The sequence below is a fragment of the Carlito syrichta genome, unplaced genomic scaffold, assembly GCF_000164805.1.
Source record: "Carlito syrichta isolate Samal-C Ts95f unplaced genomic scaffold, Tarsius_syrichta-2.0.1 Scaffold279535, whole genome shotgun sequence".
Lineage (NCBI taxonomy): Eukaryota > Metazoa > Chordata > Mammalia > Primates > Tarsiidae > Carlito > Carlito syrichta.
In genome coordinates, this window is record NW_007223631.1 from 718,563 (window position 1) to 728,594 (window position 10,032).

Below are 10,032 nucleotides of genomic sequence, written 5' to 3' on the forward strand. Positions count from 1 at the left end.
GCTGCTGGCTTGCGGAAGCCTGCACGCAATGATGAAAATCCTCAGATGTTTCTCACAAGAACTGGTGCCAAGTTATTACTCCCACCCTGTATTCATGCAAGGGATTTTAAAAACTCAATTGCAGAACTTCACTTTTACCCTGTTAATATCTCATCTTCTTGTTTCCCACCTGCATGACAGCCTGTTGGGATATCTCGCCTCTTGGTTCGGTCTTTATATGAGCTTACAGCTTTGCAATATCTGAAAATTTGAGAAGCATTTTTTCCCAACTCCATCTAAACTGTTGATGAAAATGTTGGACAGCACATTTAGACCTTTCTGTGGGAACGTGCTAGGAACCACCTCCTGGATGACACAGATACATTTATCAGTAGGTGTTTAAACAGCTGGGACTCTAAAAGTCCACATGTCTTCTCTGTACTCCAGTGTAAGTGTTTACTGATAGTAGAGAGCAACCTTTCCCAAGGAAGGAATCCTATATGGACCAAATAACCCTTGTCATGAAGAGCTTTTTGGTTAAACCAATGCCATCTGACTTTTAGCTACATACGCTGCCCTGAACTGTGGTCTTTGTTGAATGTTACTACAAATATGCTTCCCAAAAGGTCTCAGAAGCTTGCCAGATAGTGAGGTCATGAGGATTAGGAGTCCCTCAGCAATAAGGAAGCCAAGCAGTCATGTGGAGATTTACAATTTATCCCGTGGTTGGTGGCTACATGCATGGGGAGTGGAAGGGAACACATAAAATAGGCAGTGTTACCTCATGTCCAGACCTTGATTTTTAAAATCATTCTCTAGTAAAGGAATTAGTACTCTCTGGAGAAATGACTGATTCTAGGACTGGGGCAGGAAACATATATAAGATGAACCTGGAGAATTTTGCAGTGCCAAAAAGTAAGAAAGAGTTTTTAAAAAATGCTACAACATTGGCTTATCAAGGGGACACAGGAGCCGATTGAAAGAGAGTCCAATGGCCAACACTGGAACAATTTGATCAACAAAATAGTGTTGGGTCATATCCAAAAGTATAGTATAAATATCCATGAGTCTATACTGATATTAGGAAATGGTTGAATGAATGAATATGTGGGAGATGATAAACACATCTGCAGTGCAGAAGAATTCTAATGATTCCTAGAGCTTCTATGCCCTCAAGGAGGTAGAGCATAACTCCCTGCTCCTTAAGTGTGGGTTGTGTACAGTGATTTCCTTCCATAGACTACAGAATGGAAAGGAAGAGAAAGAGTGACTTTACAATATAAAAACTTGACAAACACTACTTTACCTGGGTGATCAAGATTCACATCAATAGTGATAAATCATGTTAATAATAAATGCCCTTGACATGATGTGGTGAGAAGGGCACTTTACCTCTGCAGTCTTCTCAAAACTTGTAACCCCAGTCTAATCATGAGAAAAATATAGATAAATTTGAACTGAGGGACATTCTAGAAAATAATCCTCAAAACTGTCTAGGTCATCACAAACAAGGAAAGTCCAAGAAAGAGTCACAGCCAGGAGGAGCCTAAGGAGATGACTAAATGTAGTGTGTTCTGAATGGGCTCTTGAAACAGAAAGAGGACATTAGGTAGAAACTAAGGAAATCTGAATAAATCAAGGAGGTTAGTTAATGGTGATGTGTCAATATTGGCTCATTAAATGTGACAAATGTTATCATACTAATATGTTAATAATAGGAGAAACTGGTATGGAGTATATTTCCTCTGTTCTGTTTTCATACCTTCATAAAGATTTTCTAAAGTAAAAATTTATTTTATTTAATTTATTATTATTTTTAAAAATCAGACACAGCTAAAAGGCAGACAATCTCGATATTTATTTATTTCCTCATTTATTTTTTGAGTCAGAGTCTCACTCTGTCACCCAGGCTGGAGTGCAGTGGCATGCTCACAGCCACTGCAGCCTCAACCTGCTAGGCTCAGGTGATTCTTCTGCTGCAGCCTTCCAAGTAGCTGGAACCACAGGCGTGCACCACCTCACCTGGCTAATTTTTTGATTTATTGTAGAGACGTGGTCTCATCATGTGGCTCAGGCTTGTCTCAAATCCCTGAGTTCAGGCAATCCTCTTACCTCTGCCTCCCAAAGTGCTGGGATTACAAGTGTGAACCACCATGCCCGGCAAAAAGTTTGTTTTTAAAAAGGTCTAATATATTTGTGTGGGTTGGTAGGTGAGGTTGGAGAGAAAGAAAAAGACATATTCTATATATAAGAACAAATTTTAAAATATTTGACCTTTAAATAATAAGTTAAACAGTGCAGCTAAAATTGGAGGAGTCACACTTACTCATTGGAGAGACTCTAGTTGTTTTAAATTAGCATTTTGATTCTACCTAAACCCTGATCTCTATATTGTGGATTTGGTTTTTTTCCCCAAACACTTCTTATCATTGTTTAATCCTTTCCCCACCAATCTCTATTTATTTTTTATTTTTTGTAGTGACGAGATTTTGCTATGCTGCCCAGGCTGGTCTTGAACTCCTGAGTTAAAGCAATCTACCCACCTCGGCCTCCCAAAGTGCTGAGATTACAGGCATGAGCCACTGCGCCCAGTCCCCAATCTTTATTAATGTGAAAATTGTTTCAAAGAATCAATTAAGTCAAAGGACAAAACCAAACAACAACAACAACAAAACTAAGCATGATATTAACAAATAGTTTTTCCCCCCACAAAAAACATTTCAGTCACTAAAAAAAACTCTTGAAGGGAGGTCCAATGGAAGGCCCAAAACTTCACCTGTACCTAAACCACTTATGTGTGCAATCCTGACTTGTACCCCACAAGTTTCAAATTAAATTAAATTAAATTAAAAATAAATTCTGTGCTCATTGTTTTACTAACCGAAAATCACATGTGCAGCTAAGTAGCATTAGTTGTATATGAACTATTAAAGGTTTGCTCCTGGTATACTCATTCACATTCTATTTTTTTTTTTTTTTAATTTTAAAGTTGTGGGGTACAATTCAGGATTAGGTATACAAGTGGTTACTGTACAGGTAAAGTTTGGGCCTCCCTTTGGTCCAGAAGTCATCAATACTGGTCTGGAAATAAAGAAGAATTCTTATGTTACTCATATGCAAAGCAATTGGTGAGCCATAGGGAATGCCAGCTCAATTTTTAAAATGGAGTTGTAGGTTCTGAAAGCATCTGTTTATTTTAATTCTGATTAATAATCACTTCTGATTAATGATGTATTTCTTGGGTGCTTACCATTATTGTGTGTATGAGGGGGACCCAAAAAACCCAGAATTTATAAAAAATTGTGTATTTATTTTTACATGTTTAAATTTCAATCATCTTCAAAGTACTCTCCATTTGATGCAATATACCTATCAAGGCACTTTTTCCACTGCTCAAAACAGTTTTTGAACTTGTCAATTTTGATACCTTTTAGTGCTTCTGCCATTTTGTGTTTTACTTCTTCTGCATTGGCAAAATGTTTCCCTTTGAGGACTTTTTTCCATCCAGGGAAACAAAAAGACATCGCTTGGGGTGAGATCAAGTGAATAGGGAGGGTGGAAAGTGGGGGTCATACATTTTTGGTCAAAAACTGCCGACAGTGCAGCGTGGGCACGTGCATTGTAATGTTGGAAGAACTAGTCGCCTGTTTACCACAAAAAATTCACTGAAGTTGAACGCAGCGCAGCCTCTCACAACAATGCTAGCTGGTACATTGATGCTGATGGGTTCCTAGAACACTTACCTAGTGAGGGGAAACAGCCTGTACTACAAGGGGCCTATGCTCTAAAAGATCATTCTGGTTTTTCTGGGTCCCCCTCATATGAAATAGCGAAAGGTGAGGTTGGCATCTGTGTTTTACTGTATACAAATTCTGACTTCCTAAGTCACAGAGAGGCCCTAGAGAAAACTGAAGTAGGCAAATTTTAACTTTGAGACATTATTATTATTATTTTGGTGTTTTCATTCCTTGATAAATGCTGACTCTACCCCCTATAAGGCCAACACTGTTTAAAAACAGGAATTAAAAATGGAACATGAAGGAAACATTCTTTACACATTTGAAAATCATATCTCATCATTAATGCTCACTCTGAGTGCACTAGTAAGTTTTAAAGTATCTTGCCTGGTCACAGTGGCTACTTTCAGAGGTCCGAAGGTCACAGTTGCATGACTGACATCCTCTGCCAGGGACCAGGTTCCAGTATCCGTCAGCACAACGGTCACAGTTCTGGCCTGCAACATTTGGCAGACAAGGGCATGCGCCAGTGACAGGGTCACAGAGGCAAGCTCCCCCACCAGAAGGACACTTGGCAGGTCTCACACCAGAAGGATGGCAGGAGCATCCTGGGACAATAAAGCCATCATTAGATGTAAATTCAGTAGCGTGTGACAACCACACAGTGTTTTAGACCTGGATATATCATTTTTCAAGGGGCTCAAAGGAAAAAACACTGTATAATAGTACAGAATTTATCAAAGAATCTAAATAATTGAACCAATTCAATGGTTTCTGATTGCCCCGAACAGCAGGCTGAGAGGGGTCAAACTACTTACTCCAAAAGCTCATACTTAGGATGACTAAAAGTCTCATTTTTCCCCCCTCATGTCATTCACCAAAGTTCCATCTCCTTAAATGATTTGAAAACAATGGCTTACTAAATTGACTTGCATGGACTGAAATAATTAAAATATGTCCTAAAAATAAGCTGTTTATTGGCTTATCTTGAACTCCTGGTGTCTCACACAATCCTCCAGTCTTGGCCCCCCAAAGACTGTTGACCAGGCTTATCTTGAACTCCTGGTGTCTCACACAATCCTCCAGTCTTGGCCCCCCAAAGTGCTAGGTTTATAAGTGTGAGCTACCATGCCTGAACCCATCTCTTTCTTTATCATAGAACCAAACCTTCATCTTCTTCTATATCGGTGATTCTCATATTTACAAAGTCATTTGATGAGCTTATTACAGTGCAGATTCTGTGGGCCTTACTCTCAGAGATTCTGATTCAGTGGATCTGAAGGACAGTTCAGGAAACGGCACATTAATACTCCTCCAGTCCCTTGTCCCCAGGAGATTCTGGCACAGGTGCATTGAGGACCACACTCTGAGATACAATGCTATGATTACACTAGGACAGGTGTTAAAGGCAATAGTCACAAAAGGCAAACTCATAACCCCAGTGAGTCCATTGTAGCGGCATCTGAGAAGATCCATGGTAGACTGCACTCATTTTGACAGATAGTTCAGTGCAACAGCCCTCTCCCCTAGAGGATGCTGCTTTTGCTGGCTGGAACTGGTCTAACTGAAATGAGCATGGGAGAGCTGACACCACACTTAGGAGCTGCCACTCAGCAGCCACATTTCCCCCTGGGAGTTTTGTAGACTTACGCCTGCAGGTCTGATTGAGGGCCGATCCAAAGTGGCCTGGTTTGCAGAGCTGGCAATCTGGGCCGTGAGTGTTGTGCAGACATTTGTGGCACTCCCCTGTCACCCGGTTGCAGGACTCTGGATCAGTTACATCTATGTTGTTGTTGCAGACACATGGCTGGCAGGGTGCTCCTGAAATTCTTGGATTTCCATAGAAACCAGCAGAGCATTCTCCACATTGAATACCTGAAAGACAAAGGGAGGAAAGGGAATGGGGTAGGGTGTGAGTGTTGGGGAGGGGAAGAGACTGATGTTGTAAAAGGAGACTTATTTGGCTCCTCCAACAATAATGAGAAGTCACTCCTTTGGGGTGAATAAGAGAAAGTGTTCTAAATTAAACAAAACATTCATTTCTATTTATTATTCATTTAGAGAATAAAATGATTATTTAGAGTTAAAAAGTCTTTGCTGAAGAATGGATTCTAGTCTTTCTTCAAAAACTGTGGTGTTGTGGGCATGGGATTTCCTGGTCTTTCTACAATCAGAGCCGCCCTAGTGTGCCCCAAGGCCTAATGCTAATCATAGCCCATTTGCCCTGGGACATCCTGCTCCTACTTGATTCTAGAGGTGAACTACAGTTAAAATAAAGCAGCCTTGAAGGGAGAGTCCCAAACAGCCGCAGCTTCTCTTCTAGAAGTAAAAAGAATCAAGAGCAGTTTCATATAAGCTCTTGAAGGTGTTTCTATTAAACAGAGTTTGGAGAAGTCATCTTTCTTTCCAACGGTCTTGACACTTCCAACCACAAGGTAACCTGAGGTTGTTTAGGTGCCTAAACTGTGGGTCAACTGTAGGCCCAAACAGGGTCTCAGTTCTTAAAGACTGACCAGTCAAGCCAAACTGGGCATGGAGAAGAGGTCACAAGGGAAGAAAGAGGCGAGAATTAATTAGAGCCATGTGTAACATTAAATGTCCCAGATAAGGAGAAAACCAAGCATGTCATTTATAATTGTGATGGTAATTATCATTGAATAAAATATCATCCTATTTTCTAGATATGATTAAATCAAGTGGGCTTCATACTTTTTTCTTGTTTGCATTAAAAATTCACACTCATGCTTAAGCTTTTTAAAATACAATTTTTTGATTGAGCAACTGATACAAGTTTTGAATTAAGACTTATGAATTTTTTTTTATCCAGTCCAGTTTCGATGGGTAGCGTGATTGGATTAAAAAATGTGGATTAAAAAAATGTGGCACATATATACTATGAAACACTATGCAGCCATAAAGAAGAACAAAATTATAGACTTTGTAGCAACTTGGGTGGATTTAGAGTTCATAATACTCAGTGATTCATCACAGAAACAAAGAACTGAATACCACATGTTCTCACTCACAAGCAGATCCTGAACATTTACCTTAATACTGTAAGAAAGGGGTTGGCAATAGCCGGAAACTGTTGAGGGGCCACATGACATCAATAGAGGTACCTGAGCTTAAGCCAGGAGAAGTGGGGACTAAAGGGAAGCCCAAATTTTACCTGTACAATGACCACTTGTATCTTGTATCCCTAATCCTGAATTGTACCCCACATCTTTAAAATAAAATTTAAAAAAAGACTTATGTGATGTCTGAACAATGTCCAAATCAGTGCTTCAGGACATCTTTAAAAAATTAGTTCTATCTGTGAAATGTCAGTCAAACTCATTGCTTGGAATTATACAAAGAAAACACTTTCTGAGCGTGGTGGCTCACACTTAATAATGTCAGCACTTTAGGAGGCTGGGGTGAGAGGATTGTTTCAGTCCAGGAGTTTGAAATGCCCACATAGTGAGGTCTAGTCTCCATAAAAAAATAAAAATAAAAAAATTAGCCAGATGTGGTGGTGCACGCCTGTAGTCTCAGTTACTCTGGAGGCTGAGGCAGAAGGATCACCTGAGCCCAGGAGGTTGAGGCTGTGATGAGCTATGATGGTGCCACTGCATTCCAGCCTGGGTGACAAAGTGAGACCCTGCCTCAAAAAAAAAAGAAAAAAGAAAAAGAAAGCATTTGACTGAGTAATTTTTAATGCTTATTTTATATATAATATATGTCACTTTATCACATATCTTAATATGTGATAATTTTATTTTAAATAAATTTTGATCTCATTTGGTCAGTTTCCTAGAACACTATTTAAAAACTATTATAGCTCAATAGAAAATAACGTTTTGATTGTCATTAGTTTTTTTTGAATTATTGAAATTCTTTGTGCAATAAGGCAGCAATTTAGCATATGTGTCTTCTTACCATTCCTGCACCACACATTTGTCCAATACAGATAAATTTAAACATGTGTTCACTTTTCAGATTGTAGTACGGGATAGAAGAAGAAAAAAATCCCATCATGAACCATGCTGAATACCTGTATAACCTTGAAGACAATTGCAGAGTACATCTGAGCTCCAAGGATTCTGATAACAGGAGTGAGCAAAATACTGACTGCTAGAGGGAACATCTGGACACAGGCAAGGATGACAGGGCTGTCCTGAAGAAGGATTTCCATAGTAACCATCGATGCACCTGTCAAGGCAATTTCCTTTTACTAAAATGTTCCCAGGAAAAGCCCATGTATCAGCCAATGTGAATTTGCTGTGTTTTAGGACATTACACTTCTCAAAGCTCAATATGCTCATTTGATCTGCCAAAAGACTTTTTGTTTTATGTTGACAGTTTCAAGGTATAGACATTAAACTCCATATAATAGCACCTGATTTGCAAGTCACATTTGAGGAACATAAAAAGCAGTGCGGCAGGCAAATGTGTATTATTGATTTAATGTGACATTTTCTGGCTCATAAGATGATTACGAAGGATGATGGAACAATGATCTCTCCCACCCATAACAGTCCTTCCACACTTAAATACTGTTGAGTCTCTATTCAATGGGCCGCCATCGTGAGATCAGAACTACAATTTTAAAACCTCAAAATTAAAGTGCATATCAATTCCATACCTTTCACAGTTTCTGCCCATTGTGAAGCCTCCACAATTGAGGCACGACCCTGTCTCTGGATCACAAAGTTCAGCAAAACCATTACAAGGGCAAGGGCGGCAGTTGGGGAATCCATAGTAGCCTGCCAAGCAGTGGTCACAGCGGCGGCCAGTCACCTCGCCGTGGCAGGAGCACTGTCCTGTTATTTGGTCACATGCAGTATTCTTTGATCCTTGAGGATGGCAGTGGCATGCTGCATTAAAGCAAAGAGAAGTCTACTGGGATGGGGGCGAGTGGTATGGTAATGAAAGAGTTACAGTTCTGAATGGGCCACCTGAGACCCAATCACCCATGCTATACAACATGTCCATGTCACAAACATGCACATGCACCCCTTGAATCTCAAATTAAAATGGGGGGGGGAACAGAGTTACAGTTCTAATTTTGCATTCCTCGTCCCAATCCAGGTGAATAAAGTGAGTCTGTAAAGCGCTCAGATCAGAGCCCAGCATATAATGAGTCCTAGGTAAAAGTTAGAGAATAATTCACTGACTTATTCAACAAACAGCGCATTGGAAGAATGGGGCTTTACAAACATTTGCTATTTATTCAAAGGAACTGAACAAGCAACACGTTTTTAATGACTTAAACCTCCATAGATCTTAGGAGTCAGAGTATAAAAAAGTATTAAAAAGTTTAGAACCCCTCTCAAGATAGTCAGATTTTTCTTTTTCTTAAACAAGACAATAGAGGCCCAATCTTTCTCTGATAAATTGTTGAATCCCTTGAGTCAATCTTCCCTATACAAAAATGTGATGCCAGTTTGACAGGGTGGCACATGGAAAAAACATTTGTTCTTTGTGTAAATACCTTTGTGTATTTCATATCTTTTTTTTTTCTTTTTTTAAAGAAAAGAGAATGCCATGGTGAGCTTGACCATTGTTTGCTGAATAGGCAGCCATACCCAAGCAATGCCCAGGAAGGGGGATCATCTCTCTAAATTATGACTGAAAAGCTATGTTCCCCTGCCTGAAAGGGAAACTAACCTATCTGTAGGTTTCCTGGTTCCTGAGGTAGGTTTCTATGAAGAAGAGTATTTTCACTCATGGTTTATACTGTGAACAGAGAGCTATATACCCTGAACATGATAGCCATGAGAGCTGAATTATCAGCTATGAATGAAACCCATCTAAGCTGTTATCAATGGGTGGCTTACAAAATGAGTTCCAATGCTGTTTGCAACCCTCACATCAGAAAGGGTGATGTCCTCAGCCAGGGAGGTCTCACCTGCGCTGACAGTGTTGTCCCTTTTTTGACTTCCCAATCTCATTGTTGTTTTAGCCTTTCCAGCCACCGGGCTTACATACTAGATCATAAAGCTGGCTTTGTACAGCAAACTCCCCTTATGGTGTTCCCACATTTTATCTGGGCTACCATCCATTTGATACAGACTGCAAACTTCCAGGAGCATGGACTATGTTTTGTTCATTCCTCATGGTTCCTCACAGAGTTCTGTGTATAGTCAGGACTCACTGATGAATGAGTGAATGAAGTATGGTAGAACAATGTTCAGTACATTATTTTCTACACAAATAGACAAACTGAAAAATGTAGTCAAGTTCCTAATCCTATCCACTTTAAAACCCCCCACATTGCTTTTTTTTTTTTTTTGAGTTGGAGTCTCACTCGGTCGCCCAGACTGGAGTGCAGTGG

At 39.8% G+C, this 10,032-nt stretch overlaps 1 protein-coding gene across 2 annotated transcripts in view; it reads right to left on the reverse strand.

The window, feature by feature from the left end:
* LAMB4 (laminin subunit beta 4) overlaps window positions 1–10,032 on the reverse strand; it is a 114,699-nt gene that overhangs the window by 33,553 nt on the left and 71,114 nt on the right. Inside the window, exons 20-23 of one of the 2 annotated variants that reach the window (XR_002481624.1) lie at window positions 8,341–8,572; window positions 7,750–7,907; window positions 5,363–5,591; window positions 4,104–4,324 (exon numbers count right to left, since the gene is read on the reverse strand). Coding sequence is in view for 1 of the 2 variants with exons in the window: in XM_008052513.2 (XP_008050704.1) it covers window positions 4,104–4,324; window positions 5,367–5,591; window positions 7,750–7,907; window positions 8,341–8,572 (836 nt within the window). In the remaining variant the exon portion in view is untranslated. The remainder of the gene's footprint in view (window positions 1–4,103; window positions 4,325–5,362; window positions 5,592–7,749; window positions 7,908–8,340; window positions 8,573–10,032) is intronic. The other variant, XM_008052513.2, reaches the window with a different exon arrangement.